General features: G+C 47.0%; 1 protein-coding gene across 1 annotated transcript in view; it reads right to left on the bottom strand.

Annotated features, from left to right (window-relative positions):
• Positions 1-23,611, bottom strand: part of DNAH1 (dynein axonemal heavy chain 1) — a gene marked incomplete at its 3' end in the record, with an annotated part of 72,181 nt that extends 48,570 nt beyond the window's left edge. The window contains exons 1-19 of the mRNA XM_079540465.1: positions 23,550-23,611; positions 20,278-20,530; positions 19,640-19,712; positions 17,177-17,351; positions 15,454-15,601; positions 13,843-13,975; positions 13,129-13,299; positions 12,364-12,613; positions 10,970-11,127; positions 9,690-9,901; positions 8,387-8,685; positions 7,241-7,391; positions 6,345-6,538; positions 5,021-5,246; positions 4,518-4,637; positions 3,738-3,820; positions 2,518-2,659; positions 1,857-2,012; positions 586-784 (exon numbers count right to left, since the gene is read on the bottom strand). Coding sequence (XP_079396591.1) covers positions 586-784; positions 1,857-2,012; positions 2,518-2,659; positions 3,738-3,820; positions 4,518-4,637; positions 5,021-5,246; positions 6,345-6,538; positions 7,241-7,391; positions 8,387-8,685; positions 9,690-9,901; positions 10,970-11,127; positions 12,364-12,613; positions 13,129-13,299; positions 13,843-13,975; positions 15,454-15,601; positions 17,177-17,351; positions 19,640-19,712; positions 20,278-20,490 — 3,103 coding nt within the window. The 5' untranslated portion in view covers positions 20,491-20,530; positions 23,550-23,611. The remainder of the gene's footprint in view (positions 1-585; positions 785-1,856; positions 2,013-2,517; positions 2,660-3,737; positions 3,821-4,517; positions 4,638-5,020; positions 5,247-6,344; positions 6,539-7,240; positions 7,392-8,386; positions 8,686-9,689; positions 9,902-10,969; positions 11,128-12,363; positions 12,614-13,128; positions 13,300-13,842; positions 13,976-15,453; positions 15,602-17,176; positions 17,352-19,639; positions 19,713-20,277; positions 20,531-23,549) is intronic.
• Positions 23,612-27,740: the final 4,129 nt, after the last annotated feature.

Raw genomic sequence — 27,740 nt, 5'->3', positions numbered from 1 at the left:
GAAAAACAGTTCCTGCATTCTACAAATTATTTCCAGTCCTTGCAATTTATTTTTTTTTTTAAATAAGATCTTTTATGACTTTCCATTAAATTAATTGGCCCATGGAAGAAATAAGATTGGCCAAAGAACAGCACCCAGCTTCAAATCTCTTTCCTGCCTGACCTAAGGCTTTAAACCCACGAGCCTCTGGCCTCTCATTAGCCACCAGACTACATATTCATTCTTTATGAGTAACTAGATAATATTTAATAATTTGTACAGAGTGAAACAAACTGCAGCATAAGAGGATGGCTCTTATCTCAGTGCTGTCTTGAGAATTAGGTATAAAAGTAATCCGGAGGGTGGTTGTTTCTATGCCAAGCTAGTACTTGAAGCAGCAAAACTAGCATCTAGATGTGAATCATACCTACAGAAAAAAAAAGAAAAAAAAAAAAAAGAGAAAAGCCGTATGAGCAGTTTCTCAGCTGGCTCTAATACACACCACACACTCATGTGACATCCTTACAGTTCCCTGTGCTGAGCATGCTGTGATGTTCTTCATATCAATACGTGCACCACCATCCTTTCCCCACACAGTCCAGGTACCTGGTGAGTTTTTGAACTGCCTCACGCACTTCTGCATTGTCTTAAAAGAGTTATTGACGTTCTTCTCTAGCTGCTCAGCTTCAATTTCAACGAGGGGACCATCCATCCAGCTCTTACACCAGTACAGCCAGTCTGACACCGTAGTCCAGAGATCACAATATGGCTGGAAGTCCTTCACCATCCTGGATAGCTTCTTGTACTTTAGAAAGAAAGAAAAAAAAGCACGTCAAAAGGCTTAAAAAGGGCACAATTCTTTTTCGAACCTCAAGCAAGCAATGAGAAAACTACTCCTTTCAAGAGGATGCATCAGACTGTCTTCTCTTGGGACCACAACATAGATTCCAACAAAGAGCAAACAGCAAAGTTGGGCATTACATGGCCAGGCTGCAGCACATCTGGGATAGAAAGCACCCCCCCAACTTTCCTTACAAATGCTCTGTTGTGAATGAAGAGGCCTTGACGGGCAGCCCACGTACACTCAGAAGAAGCACACAGTGCACTTCCTTTTGAACATATGGGAATTTGGGCCCTTACAGTGAAATAATCACAGCCTGAGAAGTAGGAAAGCACTGTGTAAGCTTCACTTCTGCTCTGCAGCCAGACTGGGTTGGATGTGGGTGACAGTGACGCATTGACAGCTGAACAGCCACAGGCAAAAACGAGTATTTCTAACCATATAAACTGTTGCTGTAGGAGAACATGTCACCATCTGAGCCCTGCCACCACTGCTCACCACTATGCAACCACTGTCATTTACATCCACACAACTGCAGTAACTGCCTTACAGAAATCGATGCATATTATCTGCTGCATTGAGACGCACCCCTCTGACTCCTCTATCAACATCACTCAAGTCTGAGCACGTACACCCAAAATCTCTCGTAGAAAGGGCAATATAATCCCTGGATCCATCCAAGGCCAGGCTGGATGTGGTCTGGGCAGCCTGGTCTTGTGGCTGGCAACCCTGCACACAGCAGGGGGTTGGAACTAAATGATCATTGTGGTCCTTTTCAACCCAGGCCATTCTATGATTCTATGATATCAGGGTCATGAACACTCATCTGGGACCAGCTCTTCTTCAGCACAGAGTGATAGAGCAGCACAGCCACTCTATGGGATTAAGGAGTGCCCCTAGTCAGCATCAGAAAACCCAGAAGAGCACGAAGAATTTCTTCTGGAGCAACTGTGACTTATTACTTGCTTTACCTACCTACCTACCTACCCAGGAGGCCCAATACAGGTTAGGATTCTCTAGGTACGGGAATACTTACATTAGTAACTTTCATCCCAAAGATTTTTTCCCGGTTGTTGTAGAGAATGGCCAAATTCTGAAGCTCCTTCAGCTGCTTCCCGACCAGTCTTGCTTCGTTAGCCAAAGTATGAGCTTGTCTGATGTCCACCTGGACAGAAAATTCACCTACAGTCAGCTGGAAGAGAAAAGGCAGGCGTGAGGTGGGGCTGAGAACCTGAGTTCTGGAAATCTCAGCTTCCTGGTGTGCTCATTATATTCAAAGTTAAGATTTTTCCAAAACTCTGCCCTTGTTTCAGGGTCCTCCATGCAAGGTGAGCTCCCTGACTTCTCTTATTTCACCCTTGATGGCAGCACATCATGGAAGATGCTTTGTAGGGAACTGAGTACGTAAGAAAGAAGTGCTTGCAATGCCCAAGAATTAGAATGTTGTGTATTACTTTTGCAGAAAACACTGATTTTTCACCAGGAAGAGTATTGTATTAAAAAATAAATTAAAACAGAAAGTCCTAAATGAAAGCCCAACTACAATAAAAAGCAGAGGTTTCTTTTGGATAATTTTGGGCCCAATAATACATCGACCTAAAATCACTTAAATCTCATCTGAAGTTTTCCATGGGTAACCACAAAATGTTTGAAGCCCCCCCCCATCTCTGGACAGTTTATTGTCAGTAGCTTAATACCTTCATGTCCTCCAGTTTCTCTTCAAATGTGTTGTGATCCATTACTTGGATTTCACGGAATCTCTCTTCATCCTGCACGTGTTGGAGCTGAACAGCCTCCGTCTGCACAGCTATTTTCAGGGGCCAGTAACTTGCAGCCCACCTGCACTCACATGATGCCATGAGAGAAAGAGAGAGGCTTTTTGAGCATATGTTTGAAACGCTGAAAAGAACAGAATGAGAAAGCAAACTCCAACCAAACAGGGAAGCTTTACAAAAACAGAAATTCATGTGGTTTTGACAAACAAATCTTCCCAGTTTCTTGTTTCTGTGCAGCCCTTATGACTAGGCTATTGAATTTGAGAACTCTCAAGAGAGGTGGAGGGTCTTTTTAAGAGGTACAAACCTAGTAATCTTGCTGAAAAGCCAGAAGACAGCAAAACAACAGTAGGCATCCAGAGGGAATGTCTTTCTTCGACTGTGTTCACAAAGAACTGGAACAAATGGGTTGGGAGTTTTGGATTTTAGCTTTTCAGGACTACTGATAAAACCAGTTTCCTGTTAAGCAGGGAAGTGAGAGACCAGGATAACCCTGGATAGATAAGTGACCCTGGATAAAGTGAAGCCCTGGCGTTTGCAGAGTGCTCCAGGAAGCATGATGCAGATACAGGAGAGGCTGTCCAATGTGGCTGCTTATTCTAAGGCATGTTTCTTGGTTCTTACTTAGCCATTGCTCACTATTACTCCATTTGGACTCGTGAGCTTGTGCAACGCCAGATGCAAGCTCTGCAGCATTATACTCAAGGCCATGGACCTGCCAAGCTCCTGGGGATGCAGCCACCACCTACTAGCGCTGCATGTGCCAGGTTTGGCCAGTAGACCCAACGCTAAGCTGTGCTAGAGCTGAGCTGCTTCTCTCTGGAGTTTCTGTGGGCTTTTGTTTGTGGGCTGTTGGTTTTTTTCTGCACTGTGCAAAGGTCTTCGAAAAACCAAGATAGAAGAGCTTTAATATGTTTTAACAGGTTAATAACTACCAGTTTGCCTTGGCCCAGGCCTGAAGGCAGCTTGAGTCCACACTTCCCTGTAAGCTCCATTTCAAGAATTCAGTGCTCATATAGCAGAGTGGCACTTAAAGGTTCTGCTGGAGCTTTTGATAGACACATAGACCCTGAAGCACTGGGAGTAGCAATTGCTGCAAAGTGTCCCACTTTGACAGTGGGAGGAATGACACTCGTGCTCACTTGTCATTGAAATCTTCCTCAGTGAGATTGTAAAGGAATTCCTCCATGACTTTGTAATCTTCCATGACTTCACAAATCAGTTCCTGCACACAGTGAGAGAAACAGACCAAAAAAGACACCTTTAAAACACGTTAATCCCAACACCATTTTCATGAGGTGCCTTTGGAGGGCCTTAGTCACACAGGCTTAATGGGATGGAAGGCTGCTTCTCTGTTGTGTGAACAGTGGAAATGAATTTCCAAGCTCTCCTTCCACTAATGATCAAGCCACCGTATCTCTCTCTCTGTTCTACATGAGTGAAACGTGCTGGTCAGTAGTGGAGTGCTTTGGGTTATCCTCCAGCTATGGGTTATCCTCCAGCTATGGGTTATCCTCCAGCTATGGGTTATCCTCCAGGTTGTTCCTTTGGCATGGACAAGTCAGCTTACAGCTTGCTGCATTTGTTTATCATGCACAACTGGAAAGAGACCTACTCAGCAAATTGCTTTGGGGTAACTCAGCACTAAGGTGTCCTATTAGAAGAAATTAGTTAAGCACTATAAGCATTTGGCAGCAGAAATGCTTTCTTTGCTTTGCTTTCTTCTTTGAAAGCAGTATTAATTTTCAGTGTTTTTTAGTGTTATACATATTTAAAAATACAATTCTGATAGCTAGGAATCATATGACCTTGCATACATAGACAAGTAAGTTTAAAAAGGATTTTTGCTTGAGACACCAAACATTGCACTAACAAGTTTTCTCCCCACTGCCCTTGGTGCCTATGGGAAGAGCATGCCCTACCTCCTGCACAGCCAGCTGCTCAGGGACTGCCTTCATCCACTCCCGCAGCTCAGTCAGCTCCTCAATATTGTTTGGTGCCTCATGTATCCTCGAGCTGACAGCTCTGTACGCATCGCAGATCTGCAGGAGGATGAAGCAAAAAGACCATCTCACTGAGAACTGGAAGCAATAACTGTCTGTATTTCAGTCATCTTCAGAGCAACTAGAAGGATATTCCAGCCTCCTATTAGGTGGAGGTTCTCAATCCACAGACACATTCCTATAAGATGGCAGGGGACTTACATCTCAAAAGATTTTTGTCAGGCACATAAATCATCTTTTGGTTGAGTCTGTGCATCTCTCCTCCTGATTTCTTTATTTATTAACAAATAACTCCAACGTAATCTTCCTCATTAATACGGGCTCAGTTGCTGCCTTTTGGCCATCTCACAACCACAGCAATTTCAAAAGCAGATGGATAAGACAAGACACTGACAGGCAGCGTATTAAACCAGGTGACTTACCTTCTTCACCCTTGCATGGAGGTTTTCAGCCAGTAAGTCCAACATGGCAGTGGCAAGTGCATTGTACTTTTTGGACAAGTTTTGCTTAACGCCTTCTACTCTGACACTGAAGGGACCAATGATGACAGAACTAGGTAGAGAATTGTCCAGGTTTTCCTTTTCAGACAAGTACGTGTTCACTATAGTCGTTACCTCCTGGGCAGATGGACATTGCTCTTGGTAGTCTCTGCAAGTAAAAGCACCAACAAAAGTAATCACGTAGCCCTTAAGTTTATCTGAATGTCCCTGCTGTTCAAAAGATGTCCAGACATGCCCACCCAAAGACATGAAGTTAATGAAGTTCACAGCTATTAGAACAGATCCTATTTGAATGCATACAACTTCTGTAGCCACAGACTGAGAGGCCACCAATGCCTTTTAGACCTTACAACAGAAGACATGTCTACATAGGGAGTGGAGTGTATTTATATCACAATAAAGTACAACAAGACACTGAATTGGTGTGCAGCTGGGGAACGTTACAGGGGAGGAAGAAACAGGACAGACACAAACTGATTTGTTCAAATCTACACCGGATTTTAGAGCACAATAGGTGTGTCAACAGAGGAATATGAGCAAAAAAATTAATTTATCTGCAGGAAAGGAGTGGAAGAATGCTGGAAGAGGTGTTAAGGCAAGAGGAGAGGCAGAGCCAAAATTAAAGTGCAGGTATAAACAGGGGAAGATTAGAAAACAGTGTGTTCTGGGAAGACATAGGAGCTTGTCACACAGCATTTGTAAGTTACTGAATTTGGAATAACAAAAGAAAATGGGACTTCAGCTCCACTGTTTGTACTGACTGGAGAAAAGATGCCAAAAAAAGACCATTAAAGTAACTGGAGACTAAAGGACAGCATAGGTGTAAAGAGGAGCTTCGGCAGTGAAAACAATGAGGCTGAAACAGAAGAAAACATTACTTCCTACAGAATGTTATCAGCTTGAACAGACAGTGTTTGAAGGAGGTCAGAGTCAAGCATGCTAATTGGATTTTCAAACAGCATGAGTCATTTTTAGGGCCATTAATATCTCCAATTACACTTACAAACATGTCAGGAATGTGACTGCTCTCAGAAGCACAAAGAAATTCTCACTGCCATCACCAATTTCCTCTAAAATCACGGACCACTGCCTGTGGCTGAAGGCTGCCTCTGGTGTTATGGGCATCTGAGACACTTCATACAGACTAGTGGGCTCAAAACAGGTCCTGCACTCTCCCATGCATCCACACAACAGCTTCAGAAAAGGTTTGCTGTTTGTTTCATAGGCATGGCGATTCACCACTTACTTCAGGAAGAACTGGACATCATTGTTATGGAGCTCCAGGAAGTTCTCGTATTTCTTAGCGTAGGCTTGGAGGGGGATCAGTGCCTTCTGAAGGGCAGACTGCAGAGCCACACGCATTTCTTCCACTTCTGGTTCATGAAGGTCCACTGAGTCCAGAAAGGGTGTCCCTGTGACAGGTATGTTCTCCAACACGTACTGGAAGAGGAGGGATAGAGCTCTTTCGGGACTAGCACAGCCAACCACGGCCCCCAAAGAAGAGGTGGCATCTTTGGGATGTCATCCTTCTACAGTGCCTCAGAAATTGTTCTATCCGTGTCTTGGTACACCCCAGAGAGAAGGATATAGAGAGCTTGGTCTTTTATAATAAATGGAGAAGGATACATACGCAGAAGAGATCTGCACCACGCTGCTGGCACTGGAATAGGTGCCAGTTCCTTTATGAACCTATTTTTGCTAGCTGCCATGAACTCAACGCAACCAGGCTACTTAAGACATAAAATCATAGAATCACCAAGGTTGGAAAAGACCTAAAAGCTCATCCAGTCCAACTGTTCACCTATTCCCAATAGCTCCCACTAAACCATGTCCCTCAACACAACATCCAGCCTTTCCTTGAACACCCCCAGGGTCAGTGACTCCACCACCTCCCTTGGCAATGTCTCTCCATTGAACCTGCTACTTCAAAAACAGAAGTCATGCAAAATAAAGGGGTGCACAGCATGGAGAAATCCTGTTAGAATAGAACTGTATTAGCACAGTGATGTGCCCAAACTAATTAAACTGGATTGCCCGCTACCGACTTCTGCAGCTCTCTCCCTCAGTACAGGCTTGAGGGTGTCTGTGCCCAGCTGCAATACAGCCTGCACAGCTGTATCACTATGGATGCAGAATAGTCACCTTCTCCAGCTGTGGGATAGCGTGAGTCACCAGGATTCCCTTGTCCAACAGAGAAAGGAGGGATTCCTTAAAACTCTCTGCAGGGGGGCTGAAGTGAACACCACTGTCGTCGAGCACGAGGTCAATAGCAAAGATTGGATTCCTTCGAGGCCTGCAGTGGGAGGAGACGAGGAAGAGCAGGGATGTTTTTTGAGATGACAGTACACAACTGATGCTAATACCTAAACACCAAGAGATGAGAGCAGAGAAGAGGAGGACACCCCTACGCAGATCAAAACAAGAAAACTGCATTCTGGTGTTACCAGTAAGGGCATTGAGACCTCACATCTGAGCAGGGAGAAGGAAGTGGCAATCATGACATCCTAAGACCCCCAAAAGTCATGACCCTATAGAGCTGCTTTACAGAAGACCTGCAGACACTTTTCAAAGCAGGCATTCAGCCTCTCCAAAACACTCCCAAAATGCACTTCCCAGAAATGGTATGGAGCACTTCCTCATCTCACATGGCACCAGCCCAGATCACGATCAGCTGAAGTTAGCGTAAAGACTTCCACTGGTTTCAAAGACTCTGGTAAAAGCCCCATATGAGTGGCTTCAGCTTCTAAACGTTCTATTTCTAAACCTCTCCTTTTAAAATGACAATTTTATTTATATATATATATATATATTTTTAATTTTAAAATACTCAAAGGAAAAAAAAAATGTGGGCACCTGGACTGAATTCAGTATTCTTTAGGACAGATCTTAATCCTGAGTTTTAACACAAGAATGGAATTAAGCATCCATAATGCCTCTTGGCATTCTTCTTCCTGGCCTCCAATAAGTAGTTAGCAGTAATTAATTGCTCCTTTGAGGATGCTGGACATGGTTAGTCTTTGGAACATTAAGGTAAGGTAACAGACCTTGGTTTTGCTGTGCTGTCTCATCTCACTAAATCAAGGACACTTGAAATCTGTACTACCAGAACAACAATCTTTGTGTCAGGCTCCCAGACCCATGGGAGTACATCAGGTGGGGGAGCAGGGAGCAGCCTAAACCCCTCCTGCAGTGCAAAGCTTGCTTGCAACGACAGTACTCAGAAAGGCAACGGCACTTCACTTTTCCGCTCTTTCCATCCTTTGACCTTCTTTTCTCTCCCTTCCTTACCTGTAGGGACTATTGATGAGGTCATCTCCCCATTCCATATCTTCCGAGCAATTCAAGATACCATGGCAAGCATCCAGCAAAAGCTGGATGAATGTGATCAGTGAGTTCTGCACCAGGTAGCGCACCGAGTCCTGCAGGATGAATTTGACGCGCTTCATCAGCTTATGTAGTTTGGACATCTGGTAGACATCCCAGCTGCTCTGCTCCAGGTTGTACCAGCCTTTGCCTGCGTTTCTCAGGCCGATCTTCACTGCGGTCGTTAGCGTATTGATCCAAGTATCCTTGAGAAAAGCCTGCACCTAGGGCAGAGAAACAAAGTGAACTGTGTCATCTTCCAAGGGCTGATGAAAAAGCAGTATGGTCGGGATAGCTGGGTCTCTCTGTGCAAAGTAACTGAGTAGCACTATTTTAGCTGTGGTGGCTCTCTATGCACACACGTGTGGCATCTGCCTCAGCGTCCACCTTCACTGATAGACACACAAAAAGAAAGCCCAATATTAAAAAGCAGGAGAGCTCTGTTCTTTCTTTTCATACAGTCTTCCCTTTTTGTTCTTTTCTATTGAACAGTATCCCTGGAGCTGTCTGTGTCAGGGTCTCTCATAAAAAGTTGCATAGACAGTATGATGAGCAAGTAAAGGACACACTGTTGTCTTCTCTTGACAAGTGAGGAGAAGGAGGGAAGTAGCCAAGGGCAGCAAGCAGCCTGCAGTGTTTTCTTTTATTAAAATACCACCAAGTGTCACTTCTGCTCCACAGGCAGCTGCTGCTTGTATGCAATAACACAACCTCAGTCACTCAGCGGATGACAGCACTGCCAAGCTGAAGCAGCGTGGAACTGGGAAGGACCCATACCTGCTCTCTGCCCCGATTTACTGCAGAACCATCAGTAAGCTGTGTACTGTGCGTGGCCATGTTCCAGTGTGCAAAGTGCTGTCCTCATTTAGAGAGCGTGAAAATCTTCTGGTGAGAGTTATTACAGAGCTGCAATTTTTTTTTTTGTCCTAGTCTATTGGCATTGCAAGCGGAGTAATCTAATTAAGTACATAAAGAACATAGAGTGTAGGAAAGCATTACCCCCATGAGCCTTCAGGAGAAATCAGAGCTCTTATGCTTTGCAGCTGAAGGGATGGGGAAATAAAAGCAAATGGGAAACCCGTAATTGCCAATCAGGACTGCAATCTGCATGAGAAAAGGAAGAGGAAAAAGGGGTTCTGCAGCCCTATGTGGCCACTTGACCGAGGCATGACCAAGCTCATGGACAGCACTGGCTGATGCTGCCTAGGGGGCCTACGGTTCCTCTCACCTGAGTGAAGGTCTGGGTCTGAATCTCTTCAAATTCCTCCAAGCTGACATGCTCGGCTAAGCTTGTGTTAAACAGAGACATGGAAGCTGCCTTGTTGCACTCATCTTGCACCTGCATAAGGACGAGGACGGCTTCTGGCTTTGTCAGGAGCGAGACAAAATTGAAGGCTGCTTGTTGTTTGCCAAAAGGATAGTCTGGGATGCAGATGAGCCCTGGCAACAAACAAAAGAACACATTACTGCCTGCAAGGGCATCTCAGTTTCTGTTATGGAGGAAGAGTACAGCCCTGTTTTAGGTCACAGTTTGTGAGAAGGACTCGCCCCAGGTATACTCATGCAGTTTCAGTAGATGGCTGGATGAAAGAGTGGCTGTTCTGCAGCAGTGACTTTCTGAACGCTTCCAGAAGGGGCTGAGAGGAACTCTTGGTCCTCGATGCTCCCAAAACTTTGGCTCATGACATTTCCTTGATTGAGAACACAGGACTGGCAAAATCTCCTCATTGAAGATACAGCTGAGTCATTCAGTGAGAGGCTACTTATGAGCCATGTCAAGGTGTTCCAATTTTTGGAAGATTTATTGCACAAGATACTCTCTCTTATGTAGTCATGTCACACAAGTGTGAGAGCCTGAAAGAGCCTGAAAGAGCCTGAGTTCTTCCACGTCTGAGGTATGCCACAGCCGAGCACAGCAAACAGAAGGAAGTCAGTCCTAGCTTATTGCAGTGAAAGACAGGTAATTATACCACCATGCATTTGGTGCCATTGAGGGTGCAGATTTACTGCAGCTTAGATGATGAATGATAACGTGCTATAGGAAGGTAACATGAACATGCAAGTACACCCCAAAAAAGAGGGGGCATACTCAAAATAGTGATAGGACCAGAGGGAATGGCTTCAAGCTACGGCAGGGGAGATTCAGGCTGGACATTAGGAAGTATTACTTTTCAGAAAGGGTGGTCAGGCACTGGAATGGATGCCCAGGGAGGTGGTGGAGTCACCGAGCCTGGGGGTGTTCAAGGAAAGGCTGGATGTTGTGTTGAGGGACGTGGTTTAGTGGGAGCTATTGGGAATAGGTGAACGGTTGGACTGGATGATCTTTTAGGTCTTTTCCAACCTTGGTGATTCTATGATTCTATGAAAATCTGGTAACATTTCCTCCTGCTGTCCCTTACGAGCACTAATCACCACTGTAAACCTGAGAGTTTCTGCAACAAAGCACAAATCCTATCATAGAGATTCTACAAGCATGCCACATTCAAACGGCTCCACCATTTCCCATACCTTTCTCTGGTACTTTCCTCTCCTCTTTGTCTGGCAGGGTGACATAAGAAAATATCTGAGGTTTGGAAGTGATTGCTCTGTCAAAGATCATCCTGTTCATAGCGCGCTCGTAGTCTAATTTCACTTCTTTCTCCAGACAGCCCAAGCAGCCTAACACTCTGTTACAAGACATGGAAACAATGGTAACCCACAGTGTCAGAACAGAAGCCAGATTGTAGCTCTACTGCAAAACCCACCCTTCACTCCCTCCCTCCCTCCCATATTTGTTCACTTACTACACGCTAAAACAGCTGGAACAGCCAGCAGAGCTTACAATCAGACATTTAAGTGAGGACCTGAGACTAGGACTGCAGCTTTCTTAAGTGTCTTTTCAGATCAATGCAAAATCTCTACTGAGGGCATGCAGACTGAGCAGCATTACAGAGAGGAGTGTAAATAACCAAGAACTGAAGAAGCTTGCTTGTAATTCTGGAAGAGCTGGGCTATCTGGGACATCCCCCCAACTGCCTCCTGCTGAGCATCTATGCATCTATGATATGTTCTAGTTTCCTCAGCTAGAACATGCATGTAAGTGCTGAAGCCCTGCTCTGCTTGACCTAGGAAATCATCACCTTCCACCTCAGGCAGGCATGGCACTTTTCTTTCTGCCTATATTTCTGCACACAGACAGAGCCCAATTACTCACCTGCTCTACCTCCAAGGTTCACAGAGCATGAAGCCCCTCACACCTTCTTGTCTCTGAGCAGGGCAATAAGTCATGGCTGATTCTCAGCAACACCACTAATGGCTCATGATTCATCAACCCAGGGACTCTTAAAACGCCTCCCTGATATGAACTGCACCTCAGAGAGACACTTGATTATATTCAGGTGGAGATCTTCTGTTCTATTTGCTTCAGCCTGTGCAGATCTTTTGATTTGTTTATTAGAGCAGTTAACAGGTAGACGTGTCACCAGCAGACAACAGCCGTTTCTCTGGAGACAGATGGTGGTCTGCAGATTAATTGAGAAATGACTGATCTGTGCCATCAGAAGCTCAGGGAGACAACAAGTTCAACCAGGGCATTTCTGTCCTACTTTCTGCTGCTGTAGGTCACTTAACTGCAGCTGCAAGCATGGCTCAGTGGATCTGCATGCAAAGTGCATCTCCCTCACCTGGGAATACTAACAGGTAACCCATCCTGCACAGATGCCACTGGGGCTCTCATCCTACTTAATTCTGGTGACTCTCTGGGTAAGACAGTGGTTTGCACATGCTGAAAACCAGGTGAAACCCGTGGGCTGAGCTGGATGCTCTAGATCTGCCTCAAGTGCCACTCGTTCCATCAATCTATGAAGTCCTACAATGTTAACTGCTTAAAGGCTGAGACCCAAGATAGGTACTTGATATTTTACCTGTTCTTCTGCAGTTTGGGTGTATGCAGAGCCCACAGCTTCATTTTCTCCAGGCTTGTCTCGCTGATGCTATTCAGTCCATCTGTAGGCATGCAGTCCACACACAGGTGATACAGGAGCAGCATCTGCGTCTTTTTACGCAAGAAGTTGGCAGAAACTATTCTCTGTGCAAACAACTGAGGATCTTCGGCCAGAAACATGAGATGAACTCGTGGCACCCAGTACTGACATGGCAGCAGCGGGGCTCTTTCTGAAAAACGAAAATAAAGTTTACAAAGTCCTACAGGGAACACAAAACTCAGAATGGTTCGCAATGCTGACAGCAGCTATTTGATGGACAACGTAATTGGGTCAGCTTAATGGAGATCAAAGTGAAGGAGCAAGTCAGGACAGCAGGAAGCAAGGAGCATGAAATTAGCAGCATCTCCAAGTTTTTCAAAAGGTGAACGTTTGATCTTAATCTGCCCATGACCCCCCTCAAAATGGTGCTGGCTCAAAGACCAATGTTTCACTTGTTATGAAGGCAGAGAAGAGGGGAGACAGAAAAAGGTAGAAATTCCATAGGGAAGCCCTCAAATAGGTTGTGAAAATGAGGCATGAAGGTCTCTCCCATGAAGGTTTTTCAGGACAGGCTAAACAGATACGTGTCAAGAATAATATTGAGAGGATTAAATGACTTCTTGACATCACTCCCATCTCTGCCTAGGAACAGTGTGAGTAACGTACTGCCTTTCAGGATGTGTGCCAGTTCCCCCAAAGCCTTACTTGCACCACCTTCTGCAGTTATTCCTCCATTAAGGATGGGTCTCCCTTCTTCATCACGCACCAACCCATTTTTATCTAACTTATGCACCAAATAGAGCTTCGTCTGCTTGTCATAATCCAGAACACCAACATCAATCCACTTGTAGGTTAACTTCTGGCTGTTGGGGTCCTCTGAGAAGAGAATCAAGGATTAAAACAGGGTTAGTTTTTCTAACTAACCTAATAGGGTTTTTTTAGCCCTTTTCCTGATGGCTATAGCAAATAGACTTTCCTGATCAGAGTGATAAGGCTGCAGTGAAATCAACTTATTAACTTGAATCTCTGTCAATCTCGGATCAATACTGCTGTGATAACTGAATAACTAACTCAAGTTTCACCACATACCATTTCAAATTATTTGCACACCCCAGAGCACTCAATTTTCCTCCTCTGAGGAGTGATCAGGTGTGATGTTCCCCAGGGCAACTGTACACACACACACACACAGCAAGAAGTCAGACACCTAAAATATGGAAACAGTCAGACTAGGGCAGGACTGGCAGCCATCAAGATCCTCGATCTCTTGCTCTGACTGCTTGAACCTGATCAGTAGAAGCTATTGCTTTTCTGCTATTCAGAGCTGCATTCATCAGAAACTACACACTCCCTTCTGCTGAATGGGCCCAGCAATGGCTAGCGATGCAGCATTTGAGCAGTAACTCATTCAGGCTTTACCGTGTCCCAGTACATCATCTGTAGGTAGAAGTGCTTTCCCAGGCACTGGCTTTCTTTCATGAGATCCTGGCTCCAGTCCTAGAGAGATCCACTCTTCTGGAGTTCGACAGTCATATTCTTCATTGTCAAAGATCTAAAAAGCCACAAAGTGACTGAAATAAAGTCTAGCTTCGTGGTACAAAATTTAATGAAAGCAAAATCAGTGTGCACAACAGAACATCTCAAGCTGGAAGGGACCCACAAGGACCAGCAAATCCAACTCCTGGCTCCACAGAGGACCACCCTAAAATCAAAACCTATGCATGAAAGTGCTGTCTCAAACTCAGGCAAGTTGGGGCCATGACCACCCTTGCCCTGAGGATCCAGTTCCGAATGCCCTATCATCCTGACAGTGAAGAACCTTCTTACAGCATCCCATCTACACTTTCCCTGATGCAGCTTTGTTTTGCTCCCTCAGGTTGATCACTGGTCACTAGAGAGCAGAGATCAGTGCCCGATCCTCTCATGAGGAAGCTATAGAAGTTTGTAGTTCCTGAACAGGCCACTAAAAGTGAAAGCAAGTAAGGGCAAAAGCTGATATTTGACCAACAGCCTTCTCCCAAACAGCAATATCTTCACCTCTAGTTCTCCCCAAGGGAGAGATCAGCACGTGGATTAGTTCTGCACACACATTCTGCTGATTACTGCATTCAGAAACACCCAACAACAGCACACACGACACTGTGGAACATCCTCAAGGAGTATTAGTTTAACAGAAAATGTGGTCACCCTGCAAAAGATGCTCACCATTATGGGGATATCCTTCAGAGCCCAGTGTTCTAAAGCAAGGGTGTCCAACCTTTTGGCTTGTGTAGGCCATACTGAGTGTGGTCTTGGGCTGCATATAATGCCTCCTATTTATTTCCATGAAATTGACAGCAGATACCAAGAGCACACTAACACTATTCAAAAGAGCAAATTCTCAGCTACAAAGCTGCATTTTTCAACAGTGCCACCATTAACTCCATTTTTTCCAACCATGAACAAGAGCCTGTACTTGTAAAAATCTGTACCAGCAGTGGGTCACTTCTGCACAAACTATTGCCTCACTGTGCTCACATCTCCTGCTTGGTTTCCATAAACACTCAGCAAGTGTCAACGCATGTCAGCGGGTGCCATTTTTTTCCACATGGAGGAATTCAATGACACACCTTTTCTTCATGTGCACTTCCACGACAGACACCATTCTGGCAGACTGCCCCTCTGCTGCCATCTGTCACACAACAACACGTCCTGGAATACAGGTGGGAAGGTTTAATCTCTTCTGCCATCCCACCAACATCTGCCTCTGACATCATGGGCCAACAGAATAAAACAGGAGGCATAGCCTTTGGAGCAGCCTTCACAAAATAGATTACATAGTTAACGTATGTGAAAGTAACAAAACTTATATTGTTATTTATTTGCAGAGCAGGGGGCGGCCACAGTGCCAGGCTGCACGCAGCCTGCAGTTTGGACATGCCTGCTGTAAAGCACTGTAATATTGTTATTGTCAAATCAGTGTCCTGTGATCCTCAGAAACATCCTGCGGCGTAAGCAACGAGATCACAAGTGCCAAATGTGCTCTCCTACCTTTAGTGGGAGGTGGACGGGATATTTCTTCTCCTCGATAGCTGGCATGCTGTCAGGATCGTAGTGCCTTGGTATCAGCTGATCGGAGTCAATCCCCTCGCTGGCTAAGAGCTGAGTGATATCCAGGGTGAGATACAGCTGTCTCCTCCTGTTGGGAATTGGATAAATGACCATTTAACACACCCAGAAGGGCTTCCAAACCTGTAACGCTGCACACCCTTATAGCAGGATGCAGCAGGGTTCCCAGAAGGCAAAGGACATCATCAGAGCTTTAAAATCTAACAGCCCAACGCAATGAAAGCAGGGTTGCAGGAGCCTCCATTGCCAGCCCACTCCTATTGCCAACAGTAACTTATCTGAGTTAGCTGTGGGCACTGAGCTAAGGCGATGTGGAAATGCACCTGGTTTCAACCCAAAGCAGCTGCTGTCTGGATCAGCCCCACAGTGACAGAAAGCTGGATCACAGAACACTCTCAGGGACACGGAGGACTATGTCACTGTTCTACTCTGTGGATCCTATCAGGGTTGATCTAAAATATTTTTCCAGCAGCTTGCTTTCTTCTCCAAAGAGACTTACGAGGTTGTTTTGTTTGTTAGCTTGTTTGTTTTTCCCCCCTCTTTCTCCTTTTTATTGTTTGTCAAATGCGAATCACTTCAGAGACCCACTTCAACAACTCCCACAATACAGTTGGCTCAGCAGGCAGAACATGGATGTGCAGCAGGAAACCTGCAAGGAGCACTGGGGCCAGGAAGAAGCAGGAACTTGTGCAGCTTTTCTACTGCAAAGATGATGACAAGTAATTCTAAGTTAGCAAGTGCTGTCTGAGAGCTCAGAAGTGATACAAATCCTATACAGTGTCCAAACTTTTAGGTTGTGCACTCCATCAGTAAAAATTTTTTTCAACAGCCCTCCCATACGTATATTTTTATTTATAAATTATATACACATACTCAAAGACCAGTAGCACAGCAGGGCTGCTCTGAAAGCAATGCCTCTTACATTATTATACTGGAACAGATGTCAGTGGGACATCAGGAGAGGTTGAACCTTCCCACCAATAATGCAGGACGTGCTTTTGTTGCGTGGCAGATGGCTGCAGAGGAGCAGTCCGACAGAATGGCATCTGACACGGAAGGGTGCATGAGACAAAAGTGTGCCACTGAATTCCTCCACGTGGAAAAAATGGCACCCACTGACATTCATTGACACTCACTGAATGTTTATGGAGACCAGACAGTGGATGTCAGCACAGCAAGTCAGTGGATGGTGCATTTCAGCAGAGGTGACAGCAATGTGAAATACAAGCCACGTTCCAGACAGCCATGCAGATTGTTATAAACACAGCAATGCAGGCTCTTGCTCAGTGCTGGCAAAAAAAATTTAAAAATACATAGCTAGTAGTGGTCACCATGTTGAAAAACATTGCTTTATAGCTGAGAATTTGCTCTACCAAAGTGTTTGCTCAGATGCAACAGCTGTGGGCACAAAAATGAAGGGAAAAAGCTGCTTAGCTTCAGAAGGCATCAGGTACACAGGGAGCTCCAGCAAAATCCCCTTGCCTCCACTGCCAATCCTTAAATGAGGTCTGGAAAGGGGTGGGGATCCTGGCTCCAGCCCTTCCAGCCACTCGGGTACATTGCATGCCCCTGGGTTGGCCCTGCCTTCCCACCAGATCCTCCATCACTGCTTCAAGCTGTGATTTAGTATTTCTGCTACACTCACCTCTCTATTTCAATACTCCGAGGGCACTGCCCTGGAAGTGTTTGGAAGGCAATCTGCACTTTGGGCTTAAACGACTGTTCAGGGAAATCGGACTGGATGAGGTGCTCAGTGGTTGGTCCAATCACTTGTGCATCCAGAAGATTCACAGTATCCTCAGGCATCTTGAAAGTCGTGACTGAGAGACAGAAACAAACATTTGAAAGCACCAGCCATCGCTCCACACCTGCACATGTGGCATAGAAGCCTCTATTGAGAGTGATTGTATCAAATTTTAGTATGTAGGGTACTGACCCGGCTTGGGAGGAACTTGTTTCCATTCCCAGCTTTGACACACGCTACCAATACGATCACGTACAAAATTCTGTCTCTAGTGCATGGTTTCCCCAGCCTCAGAAAGGGTTGGGATTCCCCTGCTTCCCTGGGATGCTCTGAGAGAAAGATTCAGTGACAACATGGAGGAACTTTGAAGAGATGGTGATAAGGGGCTTGTGAACAGTGCAGGAGACAACAAACTGCTCAGGCCATCTTCAGGTGCTAAAGATCCTCCTTACACCTTACTTGGGACAAACCTCTCCTCAGTTACTGCTCAAACACACGTCCCACTCACATCAGCAGTGGTTTGAGATCCACACAAAGTAGAACAGCTAGCAGTCTCACCATTTGGCCAAGAGTTTTCAATGGAAATGTGCACAAAGCAAGAAGTATGTATTTCCAAGAATTGGCTAAAATTAAACCGTGTCATTTACTCCATAAGTAAACTAAATTGTTTACATTGCTAAACAAGCTGCAAAGAATAGAACAGAAGCAAAGTGGGAATTTGAAGCTTAACCTAAATTAAGTAATTGCATGCAAGCTTTAAAAAGCACTGTTCCCTAGACAGAGCAAAGCATTGAACCAAAAATAGATTTTGGTGGAACGAGAGCTCTTCATCTGCTGATTCTTCATTGATATTTCTAAATACTTGACTTGGCTTCAGGTTCTGGCTCACAAGCCACTGTTGTGGATGTCAAGCTCTGGTGCCAGGCTTTCACCCTGCTACAGGTGCTTCTGCCTGCATCAGGGTGAGTTCCACCGAATTCAAAGCAGTTGTGTACAGCAGCCAACAGTGCTGAAGCCAGACACGTTTCAGGATGATCAGGTACAGAGAGAGTCCTTTATTGCAGCCATCTGCCTTTCTTATGCAGCCCCAACACGACCCTTGTAGCCATGCATTGTCTGCTCACCCAGAGAGGAGACAAACACTGACCCAACTCCCTTCTCTATTCCATTCTCTTAGGAAGGACTCCTTAAACAGGATAAACAGGATCCTAACATTTGCATGGTCTATACCAATAATCAGGTTACGATGATTTTGAGGAATCCCTAAAATGTTTACTGCAGTTCCTTTAACCTCACACACATCTCTCACTTGGGGTCCTTACAGAACGGCCCTGATTTATATTTGTTGCCAGGGAGCACAGCTGTTCCAGTTTTGTCACTCCACTGTTGCAAAATCCATGGCACCATCCATTACAGCACTTTGTGCATTATCAACTATTTATGTCAATACTTAGTGTTTCATTTGCATTACATTTCCAGCTTTATAGCTTCTTCCTCCTTGAAGAAGCAGCAGATCATAAATAGAGATCTGTCTCCACTCATTAGAGATGAGTCTGTCTTGTCAAGACTCACTTGAGGATGCAATCATTTGTCCCCACTCACAAAAATAAATGTCACTTCCAAACACAGGAAGGTAGTATATACTTTTACCATCTTTCTCTAGCCCTAAAATCCTCTCTCATGCACACTTTCTCCCCACGCTGCCAGCCTATGATCCACCCCCCAGGAGGCTCTAGGGGCAGGGAGAGGGCTGCCAGATCTTTCAGCTTTGCTCTGTGCCTGTGTTTGTGCACCCACAATACACACTCCTGTAAGCAGGTGGGACCAGCAGCTCAGTATGCACAAAGAGCCTTTGCAGCTCAGAGAGAACCAGGCACTCTGGGACACAGTTGGGTGCAGAATGAATAAGTGAGAGAGAACCATGATTTTGGCTATGGGTACCCAGCTACTGAATACAGCTTTAAAGAGTCCAATTTCTGGATAGGCAGGGAAAGGGCATTGCTGACCCCATACCCAGTGACAACACACGTAAATTCAGTGCTCTCCTGGCATATGACACCGCCAATCACCATACAACAAACTCCCATTGACAGCAATGCAGTCTACCCAAACCCTGGGGGTGAAAATATTCAGGAGAAAAGGGAGCATGGTTTTACCACGTGGTCAGATCACTTTGCTCTACCTCTAGATGAAATTCATTTTTTCAGGGGATACTCAGGCATCTTAGCACCTTTCCTGGCTCTGACAGGGGAAGGAAAGCAGTGCACTAAGCTATAGCCTCAGCCTAGTTGTGAGCACACTCAGTGTAAGCATCCATAAGGGTTATGGCCCATATCCTGCTGTACCACCTCTCAGTGTATTTACCTTTAGGGCTGTGCTGTTCGAGGTCTGCCTGATTTAGCAAAGAAGGGTACGCACGGGGTGCAGCATAAACAGCCTGAAATGCAGTGAGAGAAATGTGAGAGCAGTTACAGCACAGCGGGAGGGGGGGTTTCTGGGTCAAGACAGAGAGTGAGACAATGAAACTCACTTTACCAGAACTTCAGGGATAAATGTGACTGTCAGTAACAACCAGAAGAGGCACACACTCCTGGAAACTTAAGCCCAATGCACAGAGGAGATTTGCCAGCAGAGTGCAGCCTGAAGTCAACTCAAAACGTGGATGGAGGGTTGATGAGGTAAGCAATCATCAGGGTTTTACTTCCAAACATTTTCTGCAGTCACAACTGCTCTGCCTTACCTGCCCCACTGGTAACCTAAACACAGCTATGTCATGAAGACTCACATAGCACTGGCCATAAGGGAAGCAGAACATCTGTGACCAGGAAAAACCTCAAGGCTTCACTTTGTAAGGGTCAAGGACTTGCACAAAGGCCTCTGACAGAACTGAAGGGCTGGGATGAGCTGGGATGAAAGCAGTGTTTCTCCACACCAGGTGCACCTTGTTTTATTTCATTTAAGGAAGTCCACGGTAGAAAAAAAGAATTGCTCTTTGCACTTACCACTGAGATGCTGGAGGCTTCTGGAGTGGGGACACCAGAATTATAAGCCTTTTGTCTAACAGTTGAGGACTTTTTTGCCCCCTGGTTGCAGCTATCAGGAAGCAACAAACGCCTTCCTGGTCTGTGGTTCTGACATGAAGCCTCACGGCTGGTACTGGGAGGTTTGGGGCTCCTGCCCAGGGAATTCATCAAATCCTTGTTTACTTCATCCATCTTTTTAGGAGAATGACACTGCAATGCAATCCTGGGCTTTCTAGAGCGAAAAGACATCGAGCCAGTTAAACACTCCATCCTTGGCACTCCTCCACACCCTCCCACTGTGCTGGATATTGTGGGCTTGCTAAGATGAGCGGGTAACAAGGTTGGTTCGACTCCCTGCTTGGGTACCAAGTGCTGCCTTCATGATCTGGGGGCCATCAGTCTCACACAGCTGACTGGATGGCTCAGCAACCCTGGGGAAAGAGTGTTTTATTATGCCAAATGGGTTCTAGAGGGGAAAACCAGCAGCATACACATGAAAAACTGCTTTCCTGAAGCAGCAGGGGCTTCCTGGATCATGGCAGCATTCTAAAGGCTGCCAGGAGGATCTGAGTCAACTGGGACTACAACAGAAGTGCTACTTTTGCTGCACCAAAACCCCTTAAAAACCTTGTCACACTTGACTCCAGTGGGGGCAGGCCACAGCCTAGATACCAACACAGCTCCCAGATGTGAGGCCTGGCCTTTTCATTTAAATAATTCAGGAGAGATGTTTAAGCATTGCCTGACGAATATTAAAATATAGCCAGAAGCTCCTCTCTCTCTCTCTCTCCTCCTGCAGGGGATATTTTTGCTGGTGATCTCAGCTCACAAATAATTCCTATTCTTCCACTCTGGGAGATGCAAGTCCAGGCAAATATCACAGCTGTACGGCTGTATTTTATAAAAACCTTCATGCACAGAGAGATACTAATTAAGAGCAGCCCTCAGACTTCTGACAGGATGGTAATGCAGCCCTTGATTTTAGACTTGTCTAAACACAGAGGTGACTACAGTCACTAATTAGTAGAGCTAAAGCGACACAAGCCCCTCCAGCCTGCAACACACGTACTGACAGAACGATGTGCACAAACCTGCCAAGCTTTTCCCTATAAATTATGAGTCAAAGCCCTCTGTGGTGTCTCTCAAGGATATCTTGAGTGTGATACGGCTTATTCATTAATTCCTGCTCAGGGCTAGACCCCAGCTCCTCACCCAGCCCTACCCGAGGCTGTTTGTGCCCTGCACCCTTCCTAACACTCATTCATCCACCTCAGTCACTCCTGGAGGCCAAGTCCCTGCAACAGACTGCTAAATGGGGGTCCTCCAGCACAGCTGCAGCTAATCCTTACAAAGATCCTGCCTGCTCTTGTTGGCCACAGCTGGTGTGGTGCCTGCCTGGAGTCTTGTTCTCACTTGGAGATTGCAATGAATGGAGTGGAAAACGATGCCCACCCCACACTCTCTGTCAGAAGGGAATTTTTTTCCCCCCTGAATTTCACCTTGCTGTCCGTCTGCACGAATGAATCAGGTACACACAGCGGAGAAAGCATTACATGCATGCCTGAGATAAGAGGGAACAACTGTGCGGGTTTATTACTGTAGGTTCAAGCCAGTGCACAATTTTGAGAGGTTGAGGCAAAAAAGAAATCGGATAATAAATCATGGTTACCATGATGCGAATCCTTTAAGTGACACACAGCAAACAGATTGCACAGGTCTGGGAGACAAGATCAATAATACTCTCTCCCCTCCTTCAAGCTAGAAAACCTCAAATCTTTCTCCTCCTAGCTTCTCTCTGGCACAAGAACTGCAACTTCAGACCCTGAAGAATGAATTTTCCACGGAGGATTTTGGTTTTATTAGTTATTTTATGCTCTGGCCATATCTATTTTAGCAGCCCAGCAGGATTGATTGGTATCGGCCAAGATCCAAGGATTCCTGCCGAATCACTGCTGGGCTCCATCAGGCCGGCTGTTTGGGCACACCAACCAGCAGCAGCGCGGAACAAAGCCCACCTGAGCATCCCTCCTGGGAGAGGGGAGGTGGCAGTGCAACTTGCTGTACTTTGACCTTTTAGGACCTGAATCCACAGCCCATCCAATTCCAAAGCTATCTCCATAAGGAAAGGCTCATTCAAACCCTGAGTCTACTCGCCTTTTTGCAAGACTGGCAATCTCTGCCTGGATCCCTGTGTGTTCACTCACACCTCCACAAAACCCTGCCTGAATTCTTCTCTCAACAATCAAACAAAACCCTCCTCGGTTTCCAGCTCAAAAGCCTCCACCACACTCCTGCAGCTGCACAGAGGGAGGGTTGGGTGTTTAGAGCTGCTGCCACCAAACTGACACATCACACCCAAAATAAACAACAAAAGCAAGCCTCCAACATGTTATATGTTACCAAACATGCACACGAGTAAAACAGCTTGTCTGTACATGATACAGCTTGTGGAGAGAGAGAGAGAACTGCTAAATACAAAGGCAATGCTTCTTTCTGGCCAGCACTCCTCCCAGAGCTCAGCAGGGAAGCTGGTGCTCCCAACCAGCTCTAGGAACGTTCTCTGTATTGGTTTAAAAAGTGAGATCCACTCTCTTTTACTCAGCCTAGATGCTGTGTGCAGGGGCCTTTTGTGAGCAATCAGTTCTTCCCTAGCCTCCAGCTCCCCCAGAAGTAACAGAGGATGTTCTCCCAAATCTTCACCCTAGGGTGGCCCTGGATGCCTGGGCAGAGGGCATGTTGTGTGTTACCAAGGCTGTTGGCAGCCTGAGGTTTCAGACGGATCTGCTAGAGCAACCTCAGCCAGCGTGAAACAGACAGTGCTCAGGGTTTTCTTTGCTGCCCAAGAGATGCTGAAGCAAAGCTGTACACTGGCACAAGCCCTGTCTGTGTCACACTCCAGCTGCGTGCCACCATTGCTTGGAGCACAACCCTCTGGGCAGTCAGGGCTTAAGCTGCCGACAAGGAGAGCTTTAAGCCATCAAGCCTTCCTGTTTTAGCCACAGAAGGCCTGGAAAACCTCCTCTTTCCTGCCTGAACATCAGCTCAGACAGGCCCTCTCACACCTGAAAAGCATCTTTCCTACCTACACAGGCATGCTGCTCTGTGCTAAATGGAGGTATTTAAACCAGAGCACGTTTTAATGGCACTGCCGGTACGTCAGTGACAGTGCCTGTGTCTCATCGTGGCAAAACTATAATTACAATTTCTCGGCAAATCCGGGCTTTTACACATCCTCCAAGTCAACCTCCCACGTGTCTTCAACGTCTGGCGGAGCAGGTTGATCCGCTGCCTCTGCGTCTTTCTCTGCTTCGGTCCAAAGCGTCAACAAAACGGACTCAGCCTCTTTCCTTCCATACAGCGTTCAAAACGGCCTAAAAACTGAGACGGAAGAAAAGCGCTTAAGAACCGAGCCGACCCCTTAAGCAAGGCTGCCGACTGACATCCACCCCTCCGCCTTCCGGCTCACCGAACCCGAGCCCGGTTCCGCTCCCCTGGCTCTCTCGGAGCCGACCCGCCGTACCCGTTTCGCGGAGAGCCGCTGCTGAGCGCTGCTAACCGGCGTCCCGTCGTTAGGGGAGGGGCGGCCGCTACCATCCGTCGGGAGGGGCTCCTCGGGGCCGCCCGGGCCGTGCGAGCGGCGGCTGCGGTTGGGAGGGACGCGGGGCGGGTGGCATTGAGCCGCTGTGCCGCCACGGGGTCACGTCGGAGCGACCACGGAGACACCAGAGATCCACCGCAGAACGCGTCTGCCAGCAACGAGCCGCCGCCGAGCGACCAGACAGCCCCTGTGTCAACAGAGAACTGCTTACAGAGATCCCTCTGCCACTACAGAACGTTTCTGCCAGTGCAGAGCCATCAACAGCCCCTCTGTCGCTACAGAGCCACCGCACAACCACTGGCAGAGCCACCACAGAACACCTCTGCCACCATACAGCCACCACACAGCCCAGGCTGCCCCCACTGCTACCACAGAGCGCCCAGCACAGCCACGGAGTGCCACCACCACCATCAGCCCACCTCTGAGTTCCCACCATCACCCAAGAACTACTGTCGCCAAAACACCACTAGGAAGACACCAGTGTCATCAAAAGGGAATAGCAGCTACCATCAAGCTATCTCAGGGACAGCGTTGCCACTACAGAGCTGCCACCGCCACCACAGGGTCAGCACAGAGCCACCATTGCTACAGAGCCATCACAGATCCACTAGCAGAGACCACCTGCCTCCCAGGGGTTATTTATAGTGGAGCTGATGTACCTATGGACATCCTAGGCCACCACACCTACAGGGCTTGTAACTCCACCTGGAGAACATATAATGACTAAGTGGGGGGCAGGTGGCACTGGGTTCAGCTGGGAGACACCCAGCAATGCAAAGGGCTGCAGGGGAAGCATCCTGCCCCCTCCACACTCAGCCCAAACCTACGAGAGAGGGACAGGTTTGGCTGCTCTGGAGACAAGTGGGGCTCCCCGTGTGGTCCTGTCCGGGGGCACAGGGGGCTGTGCCACCAGGAGGCAGCAGAACCCAGGCAATGAGCATCTCACCGTGCCCGGCGTGGGGTTCGTGTCATCCTGAAGTTTGCTGGACAAACCCCCAGGAGTAAGTTCTCCATTATGCCGCCGGCCCCGTGCTTTATTTAATCAAGGCTTTCTTCGATTAAGTGTAATGTGATTATGGTTCTTTGCAGGAGGTCCCAGGGGTGACATTGCAGACTGTGACTCTTGGCCCAGAGGACTCAAAGGGAGAGCTCCACTGTGCTCTCCTGGGACAGCCCTGTGCCCCCTGCGGCAGGTGCAGATTCACAGCAGAGCCTTGCTGTCCCCCTGGTCAGCCGTGCTTCATTTCTGACTGAGCTTTCAAAGTATGACACAAAATGCTTCAGTGAGCCAGGAGATGAAAGCGGAGCTGTTTCAATCGGCTGGCCCTTCAGAAACCTGCCAGGCCAGAACTGAAAGCAGACAGGTGTGCGATTGACTGCGCTCTCCAGCACTGTGCTGCAGCGAGGTTTCATTTCCTGACCTGCCTTCAAAAGGCCCTCATGGTTCCCTAGAGACCCACTCCCCAGGTTGCAGCAGGGAGCACCCAAACCCTGTGCAGTTTCCAAAGTTTCAGCGCAGCTGCTTGCAGTGCTGCTGAGTGTCTCTGTGCTGCCCCCTCATTTCAGCCTGAGTTTGGATGCTGGCCCCAAAAGTTCAACGCTATCTTCCTTCCAACGCTTCTTCCTGCTCCTTTTCTACCATGTGCTTTTTCTAGGCCACAGACCTTCCGCTACTTACAGCTGATGCTGAGTTCCCAAGAAACTGGTTCTCTGAAAACAGGCTCCTGAGCTCCTGCAGAACCAGCAGGAGTGACCAGGTCAGCAACTCACCTGGAACTGGTTGTAGTGCAGAGCTGGTTGGAGAGAAGGAAAACACCGCCCTCCCCATCTGACCAACAAGACCATTGGGGTGGTGAGAGCGTGAGTGAGGCTAAGCAAAGTCTTGACCCACAGTGAGGGGCAGCTCTTGTCTCCCCCATCAAACCAGTTTCACTTAGGGGATGGTTAGCATGTGGATTGGCACCAGAAAGGCAAACTGTGACACATGCTAGTGGTTGTCTTTCTGTGCTGCTCCATTGACAAGAGCCTGGCTCCTCTGCTTTCTGTTGTCCACGAGCTTTTGCATCTGCCTTTCTTCCCCTCCCCTTTCAATCCTTTGGCTCTGAAACATCTATCCTAAACCGACAGCTCAGAAAATACCAAGGCAGTGCATTGCACACAAGTTCACTATTACAGGGAGCAGCCTTCCTCTAGTTATGGGAAGAATAACAAAATACCAAAATGCCCAGCTTGTGTGGACCTCAGAGATGATGCACTGGTTGTTTCATCACTTGCACCTCTCTGACGTGGGTGGCAGGCATCTTCAGATTTAGCAGTTTCCATACCTACCCCACACGCGTTTTGCTGAAGGTGTAAATGATCCTCCAAACACGAGGCCACTGGAGAATAAGGCCCTAGATTTCTCTGTCTCCACACCTACGTGTGTTCCCACACACAAGAGAGCATTGATTTAGAGTAAAACACCACATGTTGACAATGTGAACTACATTTGACAGAAAAAACCACGAGGAGGTGACAAAGCAGGGAGAGACAGGAGGAGGTCTGGCTGCATCTTGCTTGATGCCTTTCTCCTGAAGATACAGTTTGATTCTGGGAAGGCAACACCAAGTCAGATTCACCTTTATACCCCTGCTACTCATTGCAGCTCTTTCCATAACAAGCTGCTGGTTGTCTTATGTTCATGCAGTGTGGAACTGGTGGAGCAGTTCATACCAGCCAGCTGCAAATTCTTTGCATTCAGACTCCACTTTTTCCTGCAACCTCAAGGAAAGGATAAGATGTTGACCCTGACAGAGCAATCTTCATGTTGGCTACTATTCTTTCTCATCTCACACTCATGTCCCACCACCAGTCCATCCAGAAGGCTTCCCAAAGGAATTTCCAAGAAAGGTGCATGGAAAACACAGGGCTGGCCAGGAAGATGGCAGTGAGAGCTGTCAGTACCACACCTGTACAGGAAGGGAGTGGTGGTGATGGAGGAGTTAAGCAAGATGAGCTCTCAGCAGTGGTGAGCAAGCCTGTAGTAGGTTATTGTTAGCTGAACTGGCCGTAAGCATCTCTAACACAGTGCTACTATCTTCTCTGTAGGGCTACAGGAGTGCTTGCAGAGGAAAGGAGGCTGTTGATGGCTGGGACACAAGTCATCCCAGGTAAGAGTAGTGGGTTCTGCCTCATAAGGAAGCCAATATGCCCAGTCTGTACTGGGGAGGATGTAGCCTGAGAGGTGACATTTCCTGGCACTCTTCAGAAATTTCAGAGTTTCACATACAAACACCCTTCAAGCATGCAAAACACAACACTCAGGAGGCTATAGATAGAACTGCTCTCTTCTAGGAAATACATCACCCGCCTCCGGCAAAAACCATCCTAAAAGAACTGCAAGCCATTTCTGAAAGATACTAGCAGTCTTACAACTCAGGCTTTCCCAGACAACATGCAGGGACTGAGGTCCTCAGCCAGCTGACTTCGTGTGTTCAAGGAGGTCAGGAGGACGTGTGCTTTTTCTTGAATAAGATCTGGGAAATGACTTGAAGGTCTGGAAATTTTCTGTCAAGCTTCAGGAGCAACATCAAGATTTTCGGAGAGACAGAGGCATCTCTGCTCCCTGCTAGGAGTGATTCGGTGCTCATGGCAGGGGGTGGGGAGCCCTGGTTCAGCTCTGTGTGTTAGAGCAGGCTGGTCAGGCTGAGTGCTCTATCTTCTCTCAACAGGTAAGTGCCCACAACCAGCATTGCTCAATCTAATGGATTCCTATCAAAGCATTTCTTTCAACCAACTGGCGCTTTATCAAGGAATCCCCAACTTGCTTGGATTTTTTCCACTCGAAAGCAAGTGCCAAGAGCTG

The sequence above is a fragment of the Tetrao urogallus genome (assembly GCF_951394365.1).
Source record: "Tetrao urogallus genome assembly, chromosome: 10".
Classification (NCBI taxonomy): Eukaryota; Metazoa; Chordata; class Aves; order Galliformes; family Phasianidae; genus Tetrao; species Tetrao urogallus.
The sequence above is the reverse complement of the archived record's forward strand: the minus strand, read 5'-3'. Positions and strand labels throughout refer to the sequence as shown.